The following is a 27,344-nucleotide window of genomic DNA, read 5'->3' as shown; positions in this document are numbered from 1 at the left end:
GTGTCTGTTAGCCAGCTGGATGTCTTCTTTGGAAAACTTTCTATTCATGTCTTCTGCCCATTTCTTAACTGGATTATTTGTTTTTGGGGTGTTGAGTTTGATAAATTCTTTATAGATTTTGGAAACTAACCCTTTATCAGATATTTCATTTGCAAATATCTTCTTCTATTCCATTGGCTGTCTTTTAGTCTGTTCATCATTTCCTTCACTGTGAAGAAGCTGTTCATTTTGATGAAGTCCCAAGAGTTAATTTTTGCTTTTTTTTCTCTTGCCTTCAGAAACATGTCTAGTAAGAGCTGGTACAGCCAAGGTCAAAGAGGTTGCTGCCTGTATTCTCCCCTAGAATTCTGATGGCTTCCTGTCACATTTAGGTCTTTCATTCATTTTGAATTATTTTTGTGTATGGTGTAAGAAAATGGTCCAATTCACTGTCCAGTTTTTCCAACACCACTTGTTGAAGAGACTGTCATTTTTCCATTGGATATTCTTTCCTGCTTTGTCAAAGATTAATTAACCATATGGTTGTGGGTTCACTTCTATTCCATTCCGTTGACCTATGTGTTTGTTTTTGTGCCAGTACCATACTGCCTTGATGATTACAGCTTTACAATATAGCTTGAACTAATGATGCATCCAGTTTCGTTTTTCTTACCAGGATTGCTTTGGCTACTTAGGGTCTTTTGCATGGGACTGTATTTTTAAAAGTCCCTCTCTGGTAGGGATATACACTGAAGCATTAATATTTATGGGTGCAAAAATATCATGTCTCAAGTTTTCTTTTTAAAAACTCACACATTTACACACAAATGTGTTGGAGGGAATTAAATATCATTCTCTTCATTTTTTTTACATTTGAAAAATTCTAGATGCTAAGAAAAAGTGGCATAATCTAACAATATAGTAGATATATAATGAAAAAGAAATATGAAAGCTCTAATTTCCTTCCCTTTTCTCTTTAGACACACTCCCTTGGTGATTTCATTCATCACTTCTATGCTGAGGACTCATGATATTATAGCAAGGCCAGACCACTCCCCAACCCCAGATGTCACTACTTAGATTGCCTGAAAACATCTCAAACTCCACATGGCCAAAATTGAACTGATTTCGCCCCATGAAAACTTCATTTACTTGTGGACTTTTTTATATCAATTGTTGACAATGCCACCTTCTAATCATTCAGGTGAAAATAACTGGACTCATCCCTGATGCTGTTCTCACACTCAGTACCCAGTCCATTGGCAAATTCTTGTCAGCTCTACCTTAAGATATGTCAAGATATAACCACTCCTCACTGCTGCTCTATTACCACCCTTGTCAGAGCCACCACCAACCCCTATTTCTCACCAGATTACTATAGTAGTCTCCTAACTGCTCTTCCTCCCTCAACCCATGGCTTCCTTTGAATCTCTTCTCAATCCAGCAAGCCAAAGTGAACACCTGAAACATAAGGCATATCTTGCCTCTTAAAATCCTGCATGAGTCCCCATTTGCCTCAGAATAAAAGCCAAAATCTTAGTTGTCACCTAGACTCATGATCTCCCCTGCATTCGCCTCTCTGATCACATTTTCTTCCACTCCTAATTCCTGCCTCTTTCTGTTCTACTCAGGCTGGTCTCCTAGAATATTCTAGAGCTGTTCTTGCTTTCAGGACTCTGCACATGCTGGGCTCTTTGCCTGGAATGCTGTTGCCTCTGGATGGCTCTCTCACTTCCTCCTTCAAGTGCTATTCAAAAGCTGGTGCCAGGAGGTTAACTCTACCCTGTTACTCTCCTCACCCCAGCACTCCTGCTCCCCTCTCTCCAGCTCTTGTTTTCCTCCAAATAAAGATAATTAACTAGTTCATGGTATTTGCCTTCTTGTCAGCACCACCTAGAATGTAAGCACCAGGGAGGCAGGGCTTGATGTATCCCAGAACAGTGCTGGGCTCCTAGGACACTCAATAAAAATTGCTAAAGGATCAAAGTCATCAGCGAATCAGGAACTGCCATTTCCAACCATACTATGGGCTCATTAGGGCAGGATTGACATCATTTTTTTGAGTGCAGAGACACCATGTGAACATCAGAAAAGGCCGAGGACCTATCCACAACACACACACATAAGCTAATGTCCTTCCAGTGAGAGTTGATGGAGAAAACACATAATAACCAAAAAAATATCAATAGTGCATAGACTGAGTTTGTGTTTTTTCCTTGCTCCATAAGCCCAGGAAATTAATTTGTATTAATACAATATCATCTTGCAATGTCATGAAATATTTAATAAGCACCTATGTTCCAGGTACTGTTCCAGAAATGAAAGATAGTGACAGTCTGCCCTCATAAAACTTACAGGGGCACCTGGGTGGCTCAGTCAGTTAGGCATCCAACTTCGGCTCAGGTCATAATCTCACAGTTCATGGGTTCGAGCCTCGCGTCAGGCTCTGTGTTGACAGCTTGGATCCTGGAGTCTGCTTCAGAATCTGTGTCTCCCTCTCTCTCTCTGTCCCTTGCCCATTCATGCTCTCTATCTCTCAAAAATGAATAAACATTCAAAAAAATTTTTTTGTAAATTAAAAAACTTACAATCTACTGCCTCCATTGGTTTGTAAACATTTGAAAACCTAGCTCATGCAGACGTAAGATGCATTATTGTGTTCATACCAAGTAGCGGATCTCTTATATTAATGCATTTTCATCAGGGCAATTATCATCTCTGAGGGGCAAATCTTAGCTTTGGAGGATCAAAAACCCTTACATATTACAACTGTGTGTAGTCTTCTAAGGCCCAAGTATCTAACAAAACTTTATTCCTTGGTATTCAATCATTTTCCCCAGATTAAATTAGATTTTTCAACTCGGGGGAGTCAATACAGAAAGATTGAGATACATTGTGATAATGTGTCAAGTCCCCTGGGTTCATGGGTCTCAGATTCACCACCCCTGCCGCAGGAATTCCCCCAGCCCAGCTTTGCAACCTCTGAGGGTTGTAAGTCCTCAAAAGTTGGTGGCTAGATAGGAGCTGCCTACAGCACAACACTGCCACAGGATACAACATGGAGACATGTGGGAATATAGAGACTAGGGGAATTAAGAGAGGGGGAGCACAAGAAAAAAGACTGTGATTATTCAGCCTCAGAAACTTTTATTTTAAAGAAAAACTCATGAGAAAATCAGCATCTGAGTTTGTTCGTGAGTAGAGAAAGGTGTGCCGCACCAGTGATTTCTAACAATTGAGAGTTTATGCTTTCACAGATGACTAAGTGATCTCTCACTAAGGTTGATTAATGGAATGATTCAAACAAAGATAGAAGAAACAAGCCAAGCTCTCCATCCAAAAAGGTGAGGTTGAAGTGGGGAATTTCCTGCTAAACATTTCATTTCCAAAATGTCAGTTCCTACACTGGGGTGTGTAAATATGTACACAATTAGATGAGTGATGGCAAAGTCCCCGAATGATGCCAGACTTGGCCCCACAAGGCCTTCCCCTTCCCACTCTCCTCCACTCCACCCTGCTCCCCTCTCTAATGGCAGACCCCTACAGATGCATGGAACTTCTCTCTTTAACCACACACACACACACACACACACACACACACACACACACACTCTGTTTCTTCCAAAGGAAGCAGTAGGATACTACTTCAAATTTATCATCTTTTAATCCTAAATAGAAAAAGCAGCAACGTTGCAAAAACCTGAGCTCTCCACTGGCACAGATGCTGGGTTCTGGGACTCAAGGTATCAGTGCTTTCTGAAAAGAAGTATGTGATATTTGCTCCCTGCTTATGCTCAGAACACATCTCACATACAGAAAGTTTTCCTTCAATATAAGAACTGCTCTCAGAGTTAAATGTGAGTGTGTGTAATTTGAACGATAGCATGCATTTAACAAAATATTCACAGAGTACAACCACATGTGTGCAGGATCTCAACAGTCAAATAGTCTGACTAGACTTTCTCACAAGACCATAAAATGATAACTGATGCTCAGGATGACTAACTGTAACATCCTGAAATACTCTGAGTAACGAAATAAAGTAGCATCACACGATGGCCTTGCGGGCACACGGTGAGGAAACAGACTAGCCAGTGCTCTGACACTTCTTAGTTCATGCCATATTTGGGAAACGTACTTATCATTTTATTTACTTATTTATTTATTTATTTATTTATTTGGAGAGAGAGAGTGCAAGAGGAGCAGAGAAGAGAGGTAAAGAGAGAGAATCCCAAGCAGGCTCCACACTGTCAATGCAGAGCCCGATGCGGGCCTCGAACCCATGAATGGTGAAATCACAACCTGAGCAGAAACCAAGAGTCAGATGTTTAACTGACTGAGCCACCCAGGCACCCCAGCTACTTACCATTTTGGTCTCTGTTTCTTTATCTGCAAAATGGCCACAATGATGGTAGCTACTCATAAGGATGTTGTGAAGATATTTCATGCAATGCTTGACAATACACTTATAGATACTAGTTTATTTTTTCTTTTTTTTTTCAATATGGCTTTCATGTGAATTTGATTTTTTGGTGTTCTGAATCTTTCTTAAAATAATCTGTGATATATGTTGACAGTATGTCAGAACATTTATTAAAGAGGACATCTAATATTCAAATTATGATTTGAAGCTTACTGTTGTAGAGAAACTGCTATTTGACCACCAAATGTGCATTTAACTCTTATTATTATGAACAAACCTCAGATTTTATTCCATGCATAATGTGCATAGCTTAAAGATTATATTTCCCAGTGTGCTTTGCAGCTAGAGGGAGTCTAATATCTGACCAATGCTAAGAGTTCCCAGAAGTCTCCTTAAAGGAAGCTGCTGCGGCAGCAAAGTGTGTCCCTACTGACATTCTCTTTCTCCAACTTTCCAGAAGCCTGTAACACAGCGTGACTGCTAAATCTCCAGTAGCCCATGGGATCAGTAGATGACCTTGAAAAAGGAAGTCTTAAGCTAGGATAGGGGATAAAATGTCAGAAGGAAGTTGGGCCATTTTGACTGCAGAGCTGCTGTGCTCCTGCTAAAGGAGTCCAGATTTATTTTATAAGAGAAAAATAAACTTTGTCTTGTTTAACCCACTGTTATTTTGGTGTTTTCTGTTATAGGGGGTTGATTCTCATCCTAAAACAGTTATATTTTAAATAGGATTTCTACAATATATACTATTTCTTACCCTTACAGTCTTTCCTATTTCCTTTTAATATTTGTATGTATAAATACTTTAAGCTTATAGGATAGTTTAAAGCTTCCAAATGTAGGCAAAATCTCTAGTTATATTAACTCAGAAAATGGGCAGCAGCTGATATACCTCGGAATTTTTTTTCCTTAACACCATTTGTTTTTGCAAAAACAAAACAAAAACAGAGAAACGATAATCAAATCTCAATTAGTTTTGGTTAGTGGCAATAAGATTACTTGAAAAAGAATTAAAGTATGAAGACAGATTTAATAACACAAGTCAAAAGAAATACATGTGCTGAAGGTTTAAAAAAATATATTCAGAAAACTAGTTTCTAGCCTAGTTTTCAAAATGCAGGTTATCTCATGATTTTACTGAATAGTTACATAACATTAAAATTTTGACTCCAAATTAATTATATCAAACAACTCCAAACCAACAACTATAGCAGCAGCTAGTATTTATTGAGTGAAGAGTTACTGTGAGCCAGGGTTATCCAAAGACAGAGCTGATGTTTTTAAATCACTTAATATATAGACCTTCTTGATGATGTCTGTTATATGGCAGGGGAGGGGAGAAAAGAAGGTATTTTTTTAATACCAAATAATGTTTAAATGGTACAACTCTTTTTTTTCTTTTAAGTTTATTTATTTATTTATTTATTTTGAGAGAAAGAGAGAGAGCACAAGCCAGGGAGGGGCCGAGAGAGGGTGAGAGAAAGAATCCCAAGCAGATTCCATCTTCCACAAGGAGCCCAAAGTGGGGCTCAATCCCATGACCTGAGCCTAAATCCAGAGTCAGACTCTTAATCAACTGAGGCACTACCCAGGTGCCCAAAATGGTATAATTCCAAATTGGTGCCATCAGTTTTTTTATCCTATTCTAAGAGTTTCACACAGGAGAGTGTTCTAGAATTGAAATTGTTTCCCAAATAACTAAACTCTATTAACCTCTCTATGCCTCAGTTTTTCATCCATAAAATAAGGACAACAAAAGCAATAAAGACTGAGGTAATGCAGGTAAAATGCTTAAAACAATACCTGCCATTGCTAGCTACCAATTGTAACATAAATTACAAAACTCAGCTCAGGCCGCCTGGGTGGTTCATTTGGTTAAGCGTCTGACTTCAGCTCAGGACATGATATCACGGTTCATGGGTCCGGGCCCATCATCAGGCTCTGTACTAACAGCTTAGAGCCTGGAGTATGCTTCAGATTCTGTGCCTTCCTCTCTCTCTGCCCTCCACTGCTCGTGCGCTCGCTCTCTCTCTCTCTCTCTCTCACACACACACACACAAATAAATAAACATTAAAAAAAACACTCAGCTTTGCTACTACTTCTTCATACGTAAAATGGTCAAACCCTAACATTGCTCACAGTCCTCACAGGATAACCAGTATAGTGAAATCGAAGTTCCTTGAAGGAGTTTGCCAATTTTGTTCTCTTTTACATCCCTACACATAGAGCAATACCTACCACATGCAATTAACTCATTAAGTTACTGTCAAATGAGGGGCGCCTGGGTGGCTCAGTCGGTTAAGCAGCCGACTTCAGCTCAGGTCATGATCTCGCGGTCCGTGGGTTTGAGCCCCTCTTCGGGCTCTGTGCTGACAGCTAGCTCAGAGCCTGGAGCCTGTTTCAGATTCTGTGTCTCCCTCTCTCTCTGACCCTCCCCCTCTCATACTCTGTCTCTCTCTGTCTCAAAAATAAACATTTTAAAAAAAAATTACTGTCAAATGAATAAAACTAGTTTTGTGCTGTTATTATAAAAGACTCCATTGAAGCCTAAGGTATACCTGTTTCGATATCATTATTCCACCCCACTTCACTGGTTGATCAATTAACCTTCCTGCACTATGCTTATATTGTTATCTAAAAGTCACATTTAAAGTTTTGGATAAGAGAAATGATCTCTGAATTTAGTATCATTTTTATTAATCTTTTTTTGCAATGTGATGACAGTTTCCTTTTCATATATCTTACATACAGTAAGATACAGTATTATACCTCCTTTATTATTATAGAAAGGTACATATAACATAACATTTAGTATTTAACCATGTTTAAGTGTACAGTTCAGAGGCATTAAGTACATTCACATTGTTAGGCTACCATCATTACTATCCACCTCTAGAATATACTGCCCTTTTCAAAATATGACTCCTGGTATTTATTCTTAAGTTCCTTTTATTAATAGTCAAGACAAATCAGAAATTGGTTACGTAGGCCAATAATAACCATTTTCCAATTTTGACAATCATTTTTACCATAAAGTTTCCATCAAAATGGTCTGCTATTTGGTGGCAAGAAAATTGAAGACATTTAAGTTAAGTCTTTTGATTTCGTGAGATTGGGAGTCATGTGTTTTGACACACATTTATTAGACACTAATTGACTAGTTGATTATACGTCTATCTATTTGTAATCCTTTTAAATTTGAAGCCCTCCACAATCTTAGTGGAGTCTTCCAATCTCACAGACCCTATATAAAGATAGCTTTGTCCTTGATCACAGTTTGGGGAATTTTAAGATCTACTCAGGAAAGCCCAATATACTTTCTTTCAGTTTATACTCTGAATTGTGCACAGTAATATAGAAAAAAAACAAATCTGTTTATACCCCATTTCTGCCTTATTGATACAAGAAGAGAAACACTGCCAGACACAACTTGAATGCCTGCCTTGGAAAATATCCTTCCACAGCTCAAGGCCTTGGATGAGAATGAGTTCTAAAATTCATAGCATTTATCTGCTGGTTTCCAAATATGCATTTCGAATGCCCTAAGCAAAGTTAGGCAAACATCTTGACCAGGTAAAAAGAACCAATGTCATTATGTGACATGCTCTTGTATGAAGAGACACTTTTAATACCCTCCAGAGAAGGAAACTGCCCACCACGTTATTAGATTTCATGTTTATGAAATGGCCACACAATAAACACATGCTATATTACAAAGAGAATCTTTCATTCCTCTAGAGAAGGGCACTGCCATCAGGCACTGCCATCATTTTAAATTTAACCTTTACTTAGCAATCACACTTCCAATTGTTCATGGCATTGTGTTAGGGGCTTTGCAAGGTACAACCAGGGGATAAATCCTAGTCCCAAAGGGCAAGGCTGTTTGTTTTCTCACTTCATCATAGAGAACCTGCCTCAAGATATTTTTTTAAATTTTTTAATGTTTGTTTATTTTTTCAGAGAGAGAGACAGGGACAGAGTGCGAGTAGGGGAGCAGCAGCAGAGAGAAGGAGACACAGAATCCAAAGCAAGCTCCAGGCTCTGAGCTGTCAGCACAGAGCCTGACACGGGGCTCAAACCCACAGACTATCGTGAGATCATGACCCGACCCGAAGTCGGACGCTTAATCAACTGAGTTACCCAGGCTCTCCTGCCTCAATAATTTTTAAAGAGAACTTATATTTTAACACATGGAGCAATTTATACTTACAAGGGAGAGTGTTCCTAAGAGAAGTCCCCATTGGAAGTTCAGCAAACTGCATGGAACAGATTAGTAACCAGGGCAACAGAACTGAAATCCTAAGATTCCATGGAACTAGGGGTTCCCAACCAGGAGCAGTTAATTCTATAATTCACCCTTTTGAGAAAGATGAACTGAACACCAAATAGATAATGGTGACTCAGGTGAGTTTAAAAATTAAACACAAACAACCCCAAAGTCGTATCTACCTTATAGTTAATGTTAAAATACCACAGGCAATAAAAGGAGTTTACCACTGCAGTTTCTCTAATTTTCCATCCTCTGTGTAACTGCAGGGGCATAGAGCCAGCATCTATTTACCTAATGACTATTACCTCTCAGCTATGAATCACCTTAAAAGAACAGTTATACTGTCTTCTCCAAATAAGGTATTTGATTAAGAGAAAAGGAACAAGTAGTTATGTTCTATCAGTTAAATACTAACACTTTCCTATCTGTTTCAGTGTTTAACCACTTGCTAAAAGCAGTGAATTTATTTTCACATTTGCAAGAAAAATGCTTAACACAGGCGTATTTGAGAGCTAAGTTGCTGGGTGAAGAGAGAGAAGTAATAATGGTTCCAAAAAGAAACTGTTTGGACAACAGTCTAATATAAAGATGATAGTGTAAACCCATTAGAGCTCTCTGGTTCCTGCAAAGGAAAACAATAACATAGTGGTGATATGAAACAAATTTCAAATCCATTTATGGAGCTTTCACTAGAAGTTATTGGTGAGATCGAGAAATAACATGGCGGGGTGGGGGGGGGGGAGGAGGTGAATTCTTCTAGTTCTACTCCGCTACTGAGAATGTTTCCAAGGTTCCCATTGTTTTTTATGGCTCCAATTAACTGAGTTATCATTAGGGCCAATGCTGGTTTTCTCCCCCTTTGCAGTTCTCTGATCCCCAACTCACTAAAGTAAATTACATCTTACATCACTAAGGTGTACCCTCCACCGGGTAGCAGGGAAGTTCTAACTTTAGCTTTGGGTACACAGAGGCTAAGCCCACTGGGGCTCTAAATAAACTACTGTTAGGGGTAAAGAGGTTCCAGAAATCTAGATATAGAACTGGTTACACCAAAAGTTCAAGTGTAGGCATTCCAGAAAGTCAGGCACATGTATCCTGGAGAAGCCATACAATTTCAGCATCGTTCTGGGAATGAAGATTTACATAGCCAGTCCAAATGGTCATCATGTTAAGAAATCTCAATTTGTATGAAAAAAAAATCTCAATTTGTAAAGAATCATCTCCCAATACAAGGACACTTGCTTTGTCAAAGGAATGCTCACTTCACGTGATCATCTATAGTAGGCTTTCTTTAAATGAAAGATACACTACAGTTAAAATATGATTCACCTCATATAAATTCATTTTTCACATATACAACTTTTAAAAATAAGTTCATGGCCTAAGCAAGTCAAACTCAGATTGCAGAAATAGTTTTCCCTTGACAAATTCCCCTAGACAAAAATAGGTACCCAGCCAATAAAAACTATCCATCTTTCCATTTAAAAGAAGAAATTCAACCATGGTACAAATGAATCATCCAGCAATAAATCTATTAGTGAAATAAGACTATGGTTTAATAGTTGCTCCTGTGTATTAGACCCCAGCTGATTTAGTTCAGTGATATACATTTGATAAGACACTGTGGACCATGGATTGGTTGTCCTACCACAGTAAACTCAATCCATGATTATGTTGGTTTAAGTCATTTGAAGTTTCAGAAAGTAAGTAGAAGTTGAGCTGTCCCTTTACGGGGCAAAACGAGCATAGAATTGAAATACAGTGAGGGAGATGCAGAGATTCATGCAAAAAAAAATAACATGAATGCATTGTGTAAAGGGGAGACTAGCCAGCAGAGACTGGGGTCAGGAGATCTTGCTGGAAAGTAGAGCTCAACTAAGATGCGAGAGTGCCAGTTGGTGAACAGCTTTTCTACTATTAAAAAAGGTGAACCTAGGGTCAGGTGCTCTGAGGCACAAGTTGAACTCTGGGCTTCAAGAGACACTACCATTTATCTGTTAAAGCCATTACTCAATTAGACAAGCCAACTGCCAACTTTTTAATTGAATAGTTGTTTCCCCCAAAATTCATATCTACCCGGAACCTGTGAATGTGATTTTATTTGAAAATAGGATCTTTGCAGATGTAAACAAGTAAGATGAGGTCATACTGGATTAGGGTGAACCCTAACTCTAATATAACTGGGGTCCTTATAAGAGGAAAATTTGGACCTAGACACAAAGAGAGAACATCATAAGACAACAGAGACAGAGGTTAGAGAAATGCATCTGCAAACCAAGGAATTCAAGGATTGACAGTAGCTTCTAGAAGCTAGCTAGAAAGAGGCATGGTAGGATCCTCCCGTAGAGCCTTCAAAGACAGCATGGTCCTGTTGATAACCTTGATTTTAGACAACCAGCCTTCAGCACTGTAAATTTCTCTTGTTTCAAGCCACCCAGTTTGAGAAATGTTGTTATGGTAGCCATAGGAAACTAATGCACGGAGTGAAGCATTCTGAAATGATGACCTACAGAAATTATTCCGGCAGTGATGAGCAGGATGAATTGAAGGGAGGAGAGGCTGGAACCAAAAAGATCAGTTAGGAGGATATTATAGTAATTTGGTCTTAGAAAACAAGAAAGACGTGGGCCAGGCTAGCGACAGTGGAACAGAAACAACGCCAAAATCTAAAGTCGTTGAAGATAAAGAACTGATAGCACATGGTGAAGAAGAGCCAGACACAAAGATGAATCCAAACTCAGATGAAGAAGGGTGGTGCCTCTGGCAGAAAGGAAAAGGAACAGGAAAAACAAATGAGTTCGCTCTAAAGGGGAGAAAAGGCAAATGGCAAGTTTCAGATATGTTGGTGAAAGCATGACATTTAACTGGTATCCTGTGGACACCAAAAGAGTGGAACTGAATATTTAGGTGTCAGGACTTACAGAAAGAATTCTGGAAATCATAAATCTTAAAGTTAACAGGGGAAGCTCTGAGTGGGGTAACTTTTCAAGTTGGTTATAAGCAGCATTAGCACCCAGAGCCGAGTACCAGAGTGTTGGGAGATACCTACAACAGATGATGAAAGAGAGAAGGAAAGCCTGGAATATCCTTCTTCTCTCCTGGGAATGATTTTTCTGTCCTATGAATATTGAATGGTAATTCACCCCATCACCCCTTATCAGCACGGGGCTTTTCTAAATGTATCAAGTCTCATGAACTTTTGCCTCTTTCTGAGATTAATGGAAAACTATAAAATATACCAACACAGGACAGACTTGTTTATATTCAGTTATTATAAGTGAAGCAAAAACATATAATGTTTTTATGAGCAAGTAGCTTTTCTATTTTCTTTTTCAGAGTTGGAAAAAATAACCAAACATGTAAACCAATATCTATTTACTCTATTTTAAAAGCTCTAGGGACGCCTGGGTGGTTCAGCCGGTTAAGCATCTGACTGTTGATTTTGGCTGAGGTCATGATCTCGTGGTTCATGAGTTTGAGTCCCACACTGGGCTCTGCACTGAAAGCATGAAGCAGTCTTGTGATTCTCTCTCTTTCTCTCTCTCTCTCAAAATAAATAAATAAACATTTAAAAAAAATAAAAGCTCCAAAAAAATAGTAAACTTGGAGGATCAACTGTAAAGGAAGTCTTAAAAATACTTCTGTAGGAGGCTGTTCAAGAAATGGAATCGAAACACCTGTGCAGCCATCTGTATAAAAACGATTTTGGAAGGCACACTTCCCAGTGTATACTAAAATGAATTCAAATGGATCAAAGATAGGAATGTAAAAAGGGGAAACTATTAAAGTACCAGATTAAAACATTCTTCAGTGGGTTAAAATTTTCTTCTACGTATTTGCCAGGTAGATTCATGGAACTATTAAATTTTTAAGTCAACTTCAAAGCCAGAAGTTCAGTGAACCACTTGGGCGGGCAAAAGAGAGTAAATGATTAGCCAGGCCTACACTAGGTGAGCCAAACATTCCTCTTTAAATCAAAAGTTCCTTATTTCTGTTGCCTCAAAAACACAGGCATCCTTTCTTTTTAATACAATGTGTAAAAGTTTCCTAGGGCTGTCGTTCAAAGTACAAAAAAAAGGGGGTGTCTTAAAACAACAGAAATATATTCCCTCGCAGTGGCAGAGGCTAGTAGTCAGAGATGAAGTTATCAGTCAGACCAGCCTCTCTCTGAAGGCTCTCGGGGAAGACCCTTCCTGACTTCTAGCTTCTGGTGTTGGCTGGCATCTTTAGCATTCCTTGATTTGGAGACGCATTGCTCTGGACACATAACCATTCTTCTTCCTATGAGTCTTTATATCATTTTCCCTCTGTGCATGTATATCTCTACCTCCAAAGTTCTCCTGTTTATAAGGACTGGGGACCACCCCAATGACTTCACTTGAACTTGAAGACCCTAATTCCAAATAACATGACATTCTGAAGTACCAAGTGTTAGAATTACAACGTATCTTTTGGGGAGAACACAATTCAACCCACTTCAACATACTTTAGAAGTAATTTATCTAAATAGTTACAAAAACCTGACATCCTCCATGCCAAATCCCCCTGGAAACAGCAGAAGCCACAGACCAACACTTCCTACAAGGTGGCTTGAGGATATCCAGCACCACACATCACCCAGATCAAGATAAACATGTAGATTCTGAGGCCCTGACCCAGACCCACTGCAACCGGACCCTGAATAGGGTGGGGCAAAGAGGCCCAAATGGGGCATTTTCCTTAAATACTGTCAAGACAAGAAAGGGATTTTTTTTTAATTTGAGAGAGAGAAAGAGTGAACACATGCAAGAGTAGGAGAGAGGGGCAGAGAGACAGAGAGAGAGAGAGAGAGAGAGAGAGAGAGAGAGAGAATCCTAAGCAGGCTCCATGCTCAACATAGAACCCAATGTGGAGCCAATCCCACAACCCTGGGATCATGACCTGAGCCAAAATCAAGAGTGGCACGTCCAACTGACTGAGCCACCCAGGAGCTTCCCAGAAAGGGACTTTAAAGGCTTAAGACATCTGGGCTAACAAGCATCTATGGGGCATTAAAGTTTCATGTGAAAGACAAATCTAGTAAGCAGCCACTGTCCTTGGGCTTCAACCAGGGCTTCCACAGGAGTAGTGAAAAGCTGAGCTGGGCTGACTTAGAAGTGGAACACTCCAAAGAAAGCTCTGCATTGCCAGCCCAGAGGGGCTGCCACCATTCATGCTAGAGTAATTCTAACCCAAGCCCAAGGCTCTTATTTATACAATGGTTGCAAAACCTTAACCACAAATCTTACCCTTAAACATATGTATTTGTCACCTCTCCAGGATGCCTCCCATACTTGCTTGTCATGCTCATTGCCGTGCCATGCCAAAACAGGCGGGAACACTCTGATAGCCTGAGAGCAGGGGCCATTGGGCTGATTACAGGTTGGGTATGAGAGTACGAGATAGGATAGCCAAGTCCCTGAAATCCACAAGAAACTCCCAGAATAGAATGTGTTCCTTGAAGATGCTCCCAGTTCCCACAGTGAGGGGTTGTGCCCTCTTCTTGCCCTCCTGTCTCTACCCATTCTAAGTTTTAAATTACATACCCTACGTGAAACTCACTTGCTGCAAGCTAACTGATGCCTGTTAAAGTCTTCAGAACTCAAGCTCTGTACATTCCTCTGAATATTGCTCTGCCCCTTACAAAAGAGAGGCTGGAAATAAATCTCACTGAGGCAGAGGTTATAGAGATTAGAACAGCAGGTAGATTCTGAAGAGAGGCAAAAGGGAGTAACACCACACTTCTAAAGATCCTTGTTCTTTATGGTAAAATTGTGCTCTAACAGGGCCCAAATATTTCTTAAAGTCAGAAGTTTCAAAAAACACTCTTTATTCATTCATTCAATAAGCATTTCCTGTGCTTCATTGCTGATTTGAATGATGAGGATGAGGATGAGAGTCAGAGAAGCTAACTACTGGATTCCTGGTGAACATAGGAGCAGAAGAAGCCTTAAGCCCTGTGATGGCTAAGACCGCCACATGCCGTCGGAGACAACGTAAGAAGCTTCTGAGAAACCTGGGCTTGTAGCTGGGGAGAGACATGTCCAAAAAAAGTGGATCGTCCCCCCACAGGGGTGAAACTGGGCAAGAAGGAAATTCAAAGAAAAATGGTGGGGAGTTGGGGCCCAGAAAGAACTCGGGATTCATTCAGCATTGTGTAGGCAGGAACTGGGGCAGGAAAAGGGAAGGAGAAATGTTGCCTATATTGCCACCAAAAGAATGAGGAAGTGGATAAGGCAGTATGTTTCCCATGAAACTGAGCTCAACTGTCATTTTCCCTTTATTTTTTTCCTGGGCCAGCGGCTTTAGCACACCTTCCCAGATTTGTGCTTAGCAGTCAGTGAGACCGTCAGGCTTCTGGTTATCAGCTTCTAAAAGACAATAATAAGCTCAGGAGTAGATATTTATCCAAATATTCATTAAATAGGTAGAACTAGAAGTATGAAATTGCCCTTGAGATATGTATAATGACAGTGAATTTTGGAAAAGGTATAATTTTTAATAAATCAAAGTAACAGTTTTGTGATGCAATTCAAGCTTCTAGGGGAAAAAACATCAAATGTACTTCATTAGCACCGAAACTAAGAATCAGCCAGGCAATGATGCAATTGTGATGCAGATATTAAAAATATAACAACTTCACATTTTTTGCCTTTTTTGAACTTCAGATAAGCAATCTTATACTTGTTAACAAGTTTTCACCATGTAGAAAATAATAGTAAATTAAGATTTAATAATCTAATCCTTTTAAAATTAAATCTCTACCATGGATAGTCTATATAAAGTGATTTTGTAAAAATTAACAAATTTCAGAATGAACAATAAAGAGAAAAGCCTTTTATACAGCCACATATTAAAAAGCAGATATTTAACATGTGTTATAAAAAAGCATCCCTTGTCAGAGCTAAGCAGATAGGTTTTATCATTCTTGCTGCTTTTAAAGTGTAAATGGAAAAATATTAATTTCTTGATGTAAACTTTCACAAGTCTAATACAGCTACTTTACAGATTGGAACCTATCAAAACTGCATGATGGATTTTATCATAATGCTCTTCATATCTTGATTCTAAGTAAAGAAATGTATTATCAAGTCAAAAAAATTACGCCTCACATTGTTAAGGAAAAGGAAAAGTCAACCTAAAATCACCAACATCTGAAAATTCTGAAAATATTCTATTAGTAAAAAAAAATTCTCAAACTACTAACATAGTCCAATGAACTGATTATTTTTATTAAAATTCATGATGCAAAATGAAGTCAATTTGGGGGGTTCTCCAAGATGGAGACATAGGAGATTCCTAAATTCACATGTTCCCATAGACATACCAAATCTCTAGCTACACAATTTCCTCTGAAAGAAATCCATAAACAAGCTGAATGACTCCTACACAGTGGGCAAGTGAAAAAATACCTACATCACTGTATACCCCTGGTACAATGACACACAATCAAGAGGGAACTCAAAACTCCCAGATTCTCTCTGAGGAGCAAAAGATTTGGACCCAACATACAGCACTCTAGTTTTTAAGACTTTCACTTAAGGGGTAAGCCACCAAAACAGGTGGCGAAACACATGAAAAATGTTAAGACTATCACAAACAAAGAAATTCTTAATGGACAAGACTTACTGTCTATCTTCCCAAGGTTTAGCACAGAAGTGAACTTCTCCAAGTCTTTGTCTGATCGAGATCTATTTGCATATTTTAAACACTGCTACCTATGGGTCAGGTTCTAATTTAGCATAATCTACAGACTAACTGTGATCCTCCTCAGAGACTGGGGAACCCCTGTAGCCTGCTCCAAAAATCACCTCTCTCTCTAAAAGGAGCTTGTACATACATAAATGTACTTTTGTACATACAAAAGTGCTCCAACTTTTGTGGTTGCCAGCCAGGGAACTCATCCTTTTATCACCTGGTTCTATTGGTCAGAAAGGCTTGTGTTTGCCAATCTCACAGGCCTATAGCAAATAATGCGTAAAGAGCTATCCCCTAGGCACAGCACAGAGGGAGCAAACAGAAACTATCATATCCCAGTCTTTCCCTGAAAGACATGTATTTGTATCCTTTAAAAGCTGTTACCTGAGGATCCAGCTACCAATCAGCCTGAATCTAGGTGTTCAGTGAGATCTTCCCTTTTGGGATACTGACAGGTCTTGGCATACTCTCAGCTACTGGAAACCACTGATAACAAAGAAGTCTGCCCTGGGGCACCTGGGTGGCTCAGTCGGCTAAGCATCCGACTTCGGCTCAGGTCATGATCTCATGGTTTGTGGGTTCAAGCCCCTCATCAGGCTCTGTGCTGACAGCTAGCTCAGAGCCTGGAGCCTGTTTCAGATTCTGTGTCTCCCTCACTCTCTAACCCTCCTCTGCTCACGCTGTCTCTCTCTCTCTCAGAAGTAAATAAAACATTTAAAAAAAAGAAGGCCCAGACAATCACAAAAGTTTGAGAAACAATCAAGAGCTCAGGATGGGATGAACAATAAGGTTTGTGTCCTACTCCATCAAGACTAAGAAATGGGACTATTTTATCTAATGCACAGGAACCAACACAGAACCAAGGAGAATGAAGAAACAGAGGAATAGGTTACAAACAAAAGAAATAAAATAAAATTCCAGAAACAGACTAACAAAATGGAAGTGTGTTACCTAGTAAAGAGTCAAAAATAATGATCATTAAGATGCTCACCAGAGCATCTCCCTCTCTCTCTCTGCCCCTCTCTCACACATGTGTGCTCTCTCTCTCAAAATAAATAAATAAACTTAAAAAAATTACCAAACAAAAATCACAGAACTGAAGAATACAATAACTAAACTGAAAAGTTTAATGGAGAGGTTCAACATCAGACTAGATTAAGCTGAAGAAAGGATCAACAAACTCAAAGACAGGATAGAGGACTTCATCCAATCAGAGAAGTGAAAAGAAAAAAGAAAAAGAATGAAAAAGAGTAAAGATAGCTTGAGGGACTTATAGGACAACATCAAGAAAACAACATTCACATTATAAGGGATCCCAGGAGAAAAGAGAATGAAAGGGACAGAAAGCTTATTCAAAGAAATCATGGCTGAAAACTTCCCTGATCTGGGGAAAGAGACATCCAGATCCAGGAAGCCCAAAGAGTTGCAACAAAGATGAACCCAAAGAAACCCACACCAAGACACATTAAAATTAAAGTATCAACAGTTAAAGACAAGAAGACAATCTCAAAAGCAGTGAAAGAAAGACAACTTGTTACACACAAGGCTATCATGAGATAAGGACATCAGTAGATAACACTATCAGCAGATTTTATAGCAAAACTTTACAGCTCAAAAGAGTGTCATAATATACTCAAGTGTTGAAAGAAAAAACTGTCAACCAAGAATACTCTACCCAGCAAAGTTGTCCTTCAGAATTCCGAGGCAGAGGTCAAGGGTTTATCAGAAGCAAAAGCTGAAGGAGTTCATCACCACTAGCCCAGTCTTACAAGAAATGTTAAAGGTACTTTTTCAAGCTAAAATGAAAGGATCCCAATTAGTAATAGGAAAACATATGAAAGTATATGAGGCACCTGGGTGGCTCAGTCAGGTAAGCATCTGACTTCGTTTCAGGTCATGTTCTCACGGGACATGAGTTCAAGCCCCCCATCCCCACATCGAGCTTTGCTTAGACAGCACAGAGCCTGCTTGGGATTCTCTCTCCCTCTCTCTCTGCCCCTCCCCCACTTCTGTGTGTGCTCTCTCTCTCCCTCTCTCTCTCTGTCTCTGTCACAGAGTGAATAAATAAACTTAAAAAAATAAAAAGCATAGGGGCTCTCTGGTGGCTAGGTCAGTTAAGTGTCCGACTTTCGCTCAGGTCATGATCTTGCAGTTTGTAAGTTCGAGCCCTCCATTGGGCTCTATATGACAGCTCTGAACCTGGAGCCTCCTTCAGATTTTGTGTCTCCCCTTTTCTGCCCCTCCCATGCTCATGCTCTGTCTCTCTCTATTACTCAATAATAAAATAAAAACGTTAAAAAAACAGAAAGTAAAAATCTCAATAGTAAGGTAAATACAGAGTTAAATTCAGAATACTCTAAAGTTATGGTGATGGATAATTCATTTATAAATCCAGTAGGAAGGTTAAAAGAGAAAAGTAATTAAAATAATTGGGACACCTGAACAGTTCAGTCAGTTAAGTGCCTGACTCTTGGTTTCAGGTCTGGTCATGATCCCAGGGTTGTGAGATTGAGCCCCATGTTGGGCTCCACATTTGAGTGGAGTCTGCTTAAGATTCTCTCTCTCCCTCTCCTTCACCCCTTTCCCACTCATGTTCTCTCTCTCTCTTTTTCAAAGAATGGTTATAATAATTTGTCATGGATACACAAGGTAAAAAGATGTAAATTATGACATCAAATATAAAACATGGGGGGAGAGCATAAATAGAACTTTAAAATGTGTTCAACTTAACTTGTCAAAAATCACCAATATATGTTATAAATATAAGTTGCTACATGTAAGCATAATGGTAGACACAAAGCAAATGCCTATAGTGGATAAACAAAAGATAATAAGAAAGGAATCTAAGGAAACCACTGTGAAAGTCACCAAACCACAAAGGAAGAAAGCAAGAGAAGAAGAAAAAAAAACAGAAGAACTACAAAAGCACCAGAAAATAATTAACAAAATGGCAGCAAATATACACCTATCAATAATTCTCTGATTGTAAATGAACTAAATCCTCCAATCGAGAGACATGGAGAGACTGAATGAATAAAAAAAACAAGATCCAACTATATGCTGCCTACAACAGACTCACTTCAGGTTTAAGGAAACAAATAGACTGCAAGTGAAAGGTTAGAAAAATATTTCCATGCAAATGGAAACCAAAGAAAGAAGAGATAGTTATACAAAATAAAACTCAAGAATTTAATTAAAGACTATAATAAGAGACAAAAAAATCACTATATAACGATAAAGAGGTCAATCCAACAAGAGAAGCATTTGCTTTTTTTTTAATATTTACTTATTTTGAGAGAATATGAGTGGGGGAGGGGCAAAGAGAGTGAGAGAAAATCACAAGCAGGCTCCATGCTGTCAGTGCAGAGCCCAATGTGTTGCTCGATCTCATGAACTGTGAGATCACGACCTAAGCTGAAGTTAAGAGTTAGAAGCTTAACCAACTGAGCCACCCAGGTGTCCTGAAGGTAAAACACTTGGAAATATTTATGCTCCCAACAATAGGGCACTTAAAAACATAAAACATAAAATAAACACTTAACAGAGAAATAGACAGCAATACAAGAATAATAGAGGACTTCAATACCCCATTTTCAATAATGGATAGATCATCCAGACAAAAAATCAGTAACAAAACATTGACCTTAAACAGCACACTAGACTTTTTTTTTAATTTTTTTTATTTATTTCTAGGAGAGAGAGAGAGAGACAGCGTGAGCAGGGGAGGGTCAGAGAGAGAGGGAGTCACAGACTGAAACAGGCTCCAGGCTCTGAGCTGGCAGTCAGCACAGAGCCCGACGCGGGGCTCAAACCCACGAACCGCAAGATCATGACCTAAGCAAAAGTCGGACGCTCAACCGACTAAGCCACCCAGGCGCCCCACCAGCACACTAGACTTAATGTGAAAGATATTTCACGGTCATGGATTAGAAAAAAATAATACTTTTAAAATGTCTGTATTACCCAAAGCAATGTACAGATTCACTGCAATCTCTATCAAAATTCCAATTAGATTTTTCATGGAAATAGAAAAAGAAATCCTAAAATTCTTATGGAGCCACAAAGACCCTGAATAGTCAAAACAATTTTAATAAAGAACAAAGCTGGAGGCAAGAGCATCACTCTTCCTTAATTTAAACTATATTACAAAGCTATAGTAATCAAGAGTATGGTATTAACATAAAAACACTGACATGGATCAATGGTACAGAAGAAAGAGCCCAGAAATAAACCCAAGCATATATGGTCAATTAATTTATAAAAGAACTAAGAATATAAAATGAGGAAAAGATAGTCTCTTCAATAAAAGGTGATGGGAAACTGTATAGCCACATGCACAAAAATGGAATTGGATCACTATCCTATGCCTTACACAAAAATCAATTCAAAATGGATTAAGGACTTGAAAGTAAGACCTGCAACCATAGAACTTCTGGAAGAAAACATAAGACAAAGAGCTCCCTGACATCAACTTTGGCAATGCTTTTATTTTTGGATTTGACACCAGTTGGCTTTTGATTTACAACAGCTGTATTTTAATAGTACACACACACACACACACACACACACACACACACAATTTCATTTCTGCCTTTATAATTTTTTTTTAGCCATCAAGAAATAAGATATAGTTTAGTCCAATGGTTTGGAATCATTTGGGTCTTTTAAACTAATATGATCCAGTGGTTTTGCTATATATCTCATTATTATAAATTTGTTTAGGTCTTGGTTTAACAATGAGATAGCTAAACATGGACATATTTCCTTTTCCTTGATTTCTGTCTCCATTCATTCCTAAATTTAGATGATGATTGCCATGAATTCTCCATTTACTGGTAATGTATTTGAGCTTCATTCCAACTGTTTCACATGCCCTTCAAGTTATTATAATAACAAAAATGTCATGATGGAAATCTGATAAATATGAAAAAATATATGCTTGAGTTCAACAGTGCTCTGGAATTAATACTGACAAGAGTTCAAGAGGAAAAATATATGTTTATAGGACAATAAAACTTAACAGCAACCAAGAGTTGGCTCTCAGGTATATGGATGGCCATTATTTGTTTTTTTGTTTTTTTCTTTTCCCAAAGTATTCTTTAAAAAGGCAATAACAAATATAAAGACAAAACTTACTACCGCATTGCACTTAGATTCCAATAATTGCTTATCATAGATCTGCTCCACATGAGAATGCTAAGTAAGCTAGGTTGGTGCTCAATAAAACTCTTAATTTCAAAGATGGCCACGACTTTTATTTGCCAGTTGGACTGACCCTAAAAATCTCAATATACCTGTCAATCCCCATGTTTCCATTTAATACAATCTCCACCACCTAAATGGATGCCCTCTCTCAAGTTGGGATCAAACATTGCTGCCTCCTTATATAAAGAGGTTGCCAACTTCTTTTAAGTTTATGTGTTAATGTAGGCAAATATACAAAATCGTCGCTAAGGTCAGACGTGTCCACTTGGTCTCTAATCGGTGAACTTTGAAATCCAAGTACAAAACTCCACATTTATTTAGTCTAATAAAAGACATCCCACGCTTCGTAGGTAACAATCAATTTCTCATATTCAAAGAAACCAAACGAGACGATCTCCATCATTACTCATTTGATCTATAAGCCCAGAAAAAAGATTTAACTTCCTCTTGCCTTGGTTCATCTATATTAGCTCCTGAATGGATATGCTGGGGCATGGAGGAGGCCACTTTTTAGTCTTGTTTCCATAATAACTAGAATTCTTCTCCCTCAACAACAAAAGCCAACAGTTTTACAGAAACACCAGTTCTGAGAGAATCAACTGAAGGACCAAGTGTCACTTCAGCTGGTATTATCTTTCTACCAGCTCCTCTCAGGGATGCTAACCTATTTTATTTGTCTTTTGTTTTACATGTCTCCTAAAATATTAAGAGTAGTACATTGAGTAAACAATTGGCATTCAGTCAAGACACCCATTATTATCTCTTCAGCCCGTAAAGATCTTAAAAGTTCTTAAAAGGTAAAACTGTTTATTAACAACTAAGGTATGTTGAGCAAAAGTCCTCAACATTACAAATTTGTAGTGCATGGATCATGCTGTGTGAAACATTTCTGACAGTGCGAACACATAATCTCACATGCATTTATTATGTAGTGTCCATCCCAGATTTTTTAGTTAAATATAAATAAGGTCAGGTTAAAGACTTTAATCTTCTAGATTTTGATTTGAAAACACCGCTTCCTAACTTCCAGGAGGATTACAGTATGTTGATAGTGAAAATTAACAAATTGGGTGTAACCTTGAAACCAGTTAGAGAGCAAGCAATGCTATCCACCGCCCCTTCCATGACAGGGCAAGCAGTTGATGAGTAGCTCCGACTCCTAAAATAAATGTTGAGCTTAGTGTTCTTACCTGGCACCCTCTTTGCCCAGTTGATCATGTGTACGAGCTCCCTGTCGGCAAGGTTGGTCAGCAAGCCCATCATTGAAGCCTCACTGAAGGGTCTGGAAGGATCATAGTCGGAATAGATTATGGGGGGCTCAGCCTCCAACAAGGCACTGACCATCTGATCGGCTGTCAAGGACAAGGCTGGGCTATTCTTCTTAGTGTGCTTAATCAAGAGAGGGCTTGGCCAAAGGCTGGAAGTCCTCACATCTCCGGAGGATCCCACTTCCTTCCTGCCCTCCCCCTCATCTCTCTGCCGCTTGTGTTTCAACATTCTTCCTCCTCTTCGGTCTTTCCGTATTCCTGAGAACACAGAAAAAAATACCCAGTTTTTATTTTCTCATGTAAATTTCCATACTAAAACCAACTTCCATGCTATAGCCTTTATTAATATAAATATTTTGAAGCACAGGTGCGTGTGCTAGTAGGTGTTTAACAAGCAGCTGCCTAAGAGGGGGGAAAGACGCTTTGATTTGTAACATGGACCAATTTCTATGGTGTAAATACTCCCTCCATGGAAATTTCAAGCTACTTGTCTGACATGGAGTGGCTTACAAAACTCCCGAAAAGTTCACTATAGAATTTTGTGAGCCAGCACATGCTGAATCTGACAAAGTGTGTGTGTGTGTGTGTGTGTGTGTGTGTGTGTGTGAGAGAGAGAGAGAGAGAGAGAGAGAGACAGACAGACAGACAGATGCTATAAAAAAAACAAAATTATAATGATTCGTTATTCTTGAAATATGGCTTAGCAACAAAGACTGCTTCTGCTATGAATATTCTTTTAACAGTAAATTTAAAAGGCACTGAGAAAAGTACTTTGTAACCATTCTATTGTACAAGTAGGTGTCATAATGGAAGACACTGAAGGGGAATGACTCATCTGAAATGTAGCTGACAGCCTCAGGGTTGCACAGGTGCTCAGCAACTCTTTGATGGCTGCGAAGCTGCACCTTATCACCTCAGTACTTCACCTAAGACCTTCAAGTGGCTTACTCAGTTCTAAGACGTTCACAAATGTATTTCTCTTTCCCTAATAGAAAAATTTTAAAATAGGTGAAAATAACTTTCTCCCAAAGGTTTACCCAGCTACAGTTCTCACTAGCTAAATTGTAAAGAGAAGGAGAATCCAGTCTCTTGCGGTGATTCTTTGTGGTTTCAGCTCAGCATCTTAACCCGGAAAAGGCCATGCTGTGGCACTGAAATGTATCAGCAGGAACAAGTATCTTAGAGATGCAAAAATTAACACAAGCTTCTGTATTTTCAAAACTGTTCATATAAAAATATGTTCACTTCTCCAAAATAAGCTGAGCCGCAACAGTTCTTAGATTTCTATGAAACAAAATCATTTTGGTAAAAGTTAATACAATTATTTTTAATATTAAAGACATGAGCAGTACACACTCTTTATAACACATTACGTTTTCTCTCACCCCATAACAAATGAACAACTAATATCAGAAACTTGTTCTATTCTGTTCAAATTTATCAAGGAATTTGCACAAATATGTGACTGTGATTTTTTTCTGCGTAACTTTTAAAAATTTTTTAATAAATATTTCTAAATGTTTATTTTTGAGAGAGAGGAGGTGGGGGGGAGACACAAAATCCAAAGCAGGCTCTAGGCTCCGAGCTGTCAGCACAGAGCCCAATGCGGGGCTCAAACCCATGAACCACGAGATCATGACTGGAGCCAAAGTTGGATGCTTAACTGGCTGAGCTACCCAGGCGCCCCTTATGTGTAACTTTTATTTTTATAGGTCTAAATTAGATATATTAGACAATGCCCTCAAAATATAATGAAGTCACAGACCCTTCCTATTTGTTCAGTATTAAAATAAGCATTTATCAGAACTCTTGGAATAAATAATAAAAATAAAAATTATTGTCACTAATACTCAGCACTCACCACGTATCTTAAGCACTTTATATACACTTTACATGAAATCTTTTACAATTAATTTAACCCTCACAATAATCTTGTAAGGTTAATACTGAGAAACATTTATGTAGAAAAGTTAATGAACTTGTCCAAGACCATTCTCAACTAAATATGATTCGAGATCCTGGCTCTAAAATGAAGATGTTTTTCCAGTTAACAGTTTTAGAAGTTTATCAATTATCAACAAAGTTGACAAATTTAAAAATATCCAGAACTAAAATAAGTTGGATGAGAACAGTCTTATCTAACCAGCCATTGTCCTTAGTCAGGCTTTTCAATCAGTTCATTACCAGATATGCTCATGAGATAAGAGTATCTGGATTAAGAAGGATGATACACTCTATTCTCAGCACATCAGCACGTACCCGGAGTTCTCACACCCAGGGCTGAATATGGCATATATAAGCAAAATAGACTATTTAGATTGGAGTAAGTAGGATGGTGGGGAGGTGTGAAATCACTTCACATAGAGATCAACAGAGAAACAGAGAGGGGTTAGTCTTGAAAAAAGAAGACTTAGAGGAAACATGAGTGTCGCCTTCAACTGGGCTATCTTAGAAAAATGGTGTTAGGGCCTAAACGTTTATGTCCCCCGAAATTCATGTTGAAATAAAAGTGGTGGTACTTGGAGGTGGAGCCTTTGGTAGGTAGTTATGTCATGAGAGTACAGCTCTCATGAATGTACTAATGGCCTCAAAAGAGGCCAGGGAGCTAGTAAGAGCTTGCTCTCCCTACTATGTGAGGATATGAGCAACAGCTGCCTGCAAGCCAGGAAGCAGACTATATTCCTACGCCAGATCTGCTGGCACCTTCTTGGACTTCCCAACCTCCAGAATTTTGAAAAATAATTGTTTGTTGTTTAAGCCATGCAGTCTTTGGTATTTCTGTTATAGCGGCCCATACTACCTGAGAGATGGGTTTGATTTGCTCTTTATGAACCCAAATGGTAACACAGAAGAAATATGTGGAAACTGTGAGTAGAGTATATATATATAAGGAGGCAGTATGCAACAGTCCAATCAGACAACAAAGACAGAATCTACTGCCATAGAAAATGGTATGTTGGATCACTAGAGGTTTCCAATAATAAGCTAGCTGAAGACTTAAAAAAAATTTTAATGTTTATTTATTTTTGAGAAACAGAGAGACAGAGTGTGAGCAGGGGAAGGTCAGAGAGAGAGGGAGACACAGAATCTGAAGCAGGCTCCAGGCTCTGAGTTGTCAGCACAGAGCCCGACATGCGGCTTGAACTCATCAATGGTGAGATCATGACCTGATCCGAAGTTGGACATTTAAGCAATTGAGCCACCCAGGTACTCCTAGCTGAAGACTTAATGGAGAGGTCACTGAAGGGATTCAATTATCAAGTGAGCATTTGCACTAGGTAACCTTCAATATACCTTCTAGAGACTGTATGACTCCATGGTTTTCCATTTGGAATGAAAGACCAGTAGCCTTGAAATGAAAAATGGGGGAAAATCAAAAGCAAAAAATTCCTTTAGGGTCACTTTCCTCAGGAAAATTTGAAGTCAGAATTTTGAGAGGATGAATTTTCATTGATGGTTTACCTACTCTGGGTGGGCACTGGTGTAAAAAAATGCATTGTTTTTCAGTATTAGTATATTATTCAAATATTTTTTTATTTCTCCACACCTTTAGAAGGAGATTGAGAATGTGAACAGATCTTATAGGAAATCTGCAGCAGCAAAGAAAGCTTTTTAATATCAGATCTATGTGGAAAGATAAAAGCAAGGGATTTAACTAAAGAAAAAAATGGCTAAAGATGATATTGTTATTCCTAAATGAAATCAGGAGTTACCTGATCACAACTACACATAAGCATTTTACTATTTAAAAATAAAGTCTATGCTTTCTATTATAAATGCAATTTATTCTTTAAAGATTTCAAAAGTAAAGACAACTAGATAGAGTTTACAAAACAAAACATAGGATTATACCCACTTTGAAAGGCTCCAGCAGTCATAACACAGTCATATGATCTCCAGAAAAAGCATTTTAGACTCAATTCAGGTACTAGTCGCAGCAGTTATCAAATTTATCAAAGCTTTTGTTCATTTGGTAGAAAAAAACTGTTCACTACGTATAAAATATATTCACAGGTGATACAGTGGTAAACAAAGACAGATTATGTTCCCCATTAAGTTTTCAGCTTGCAAGGAGAAAGACATCAATTTAGTCATTCAGTATTCATTGGATGAATGAACGAATTAATGAATGAATGAACTGCCCAAAATACAATGGAAGCGAGGAAGTGAATGAAGGAGGAGGAGACAAAGAAAGCTTCTCTAAGGGAGGGAGTTAGATTTAAGCCAAACTGTGAAATTTCCTTTCTTGGAGAAATTTAGAAGTAGTCTGCTCAGAGTGAGTTGAGTCTCACAAACACATGATCTAAGATGTTGAACTCAAGACAAAATGGCCCCAGGTTTGGCCTGTAGAACAATAAGACACAACTGGAGAGACTAAAGAGAGGGTTGAATATTTATGAAATCATCGAATATCAAATAAGGAATGAAGGATTCAATTAGCACTAACAAATATTTCCTCTAATTTACTCCGAAGTGCACTAT

General features: G+C 38.6%; 1 protein-coding gene across 1 annotated transcript in view; it reads right to left on the bottom strand.

The window, feature by feature from the left end:
• The window catches only part of LOC120222308 (estrogen receptor), a gene marked incomplete at its 5' end in the record, with an annotated part of 154,916 nt that extends 128,705 nt beyond the window's left edge, over nucleotides 1-26,211 (bottom strand). The window contains 2 exons of the mRNA XM_039220103.1: nucleotides 22,785-23,120; nucleotides 26,157-26,211. Coding sequence (XP_039076034.1) covers nucleotides 22,785-23,120; nucleotides 26,157-26,211 — 391 coding nt within the window. The remainder of the gene's footprint in view (nucleotides 1-22,784; nucleotides 23,121-26,156) is intronic.
• Nucleotides 26,212-27,344: the final 1,133 nt, after the last annotated feature.

This window comes from Hyaena hyaena, unplaced genomic scaffold (genome assembly GCF_003009895.1).
Source record: "Hyaena hyaena isolate Hyena2069 unplaced genomic scaffold, ASM300989v1 scaffold_860, whole genome shotgun sequence".
Lineage (NCBI taxonomy): Eukaryota > Metazoa > Chordata > Mammalia > Carnivora > Hyaenidae > Hyaena > Hyaena hyaena.
Note: the sequence above shows the minus strand (reverse complement) of the source record. Positions and strands in the feature narration are given on the sequence as shown.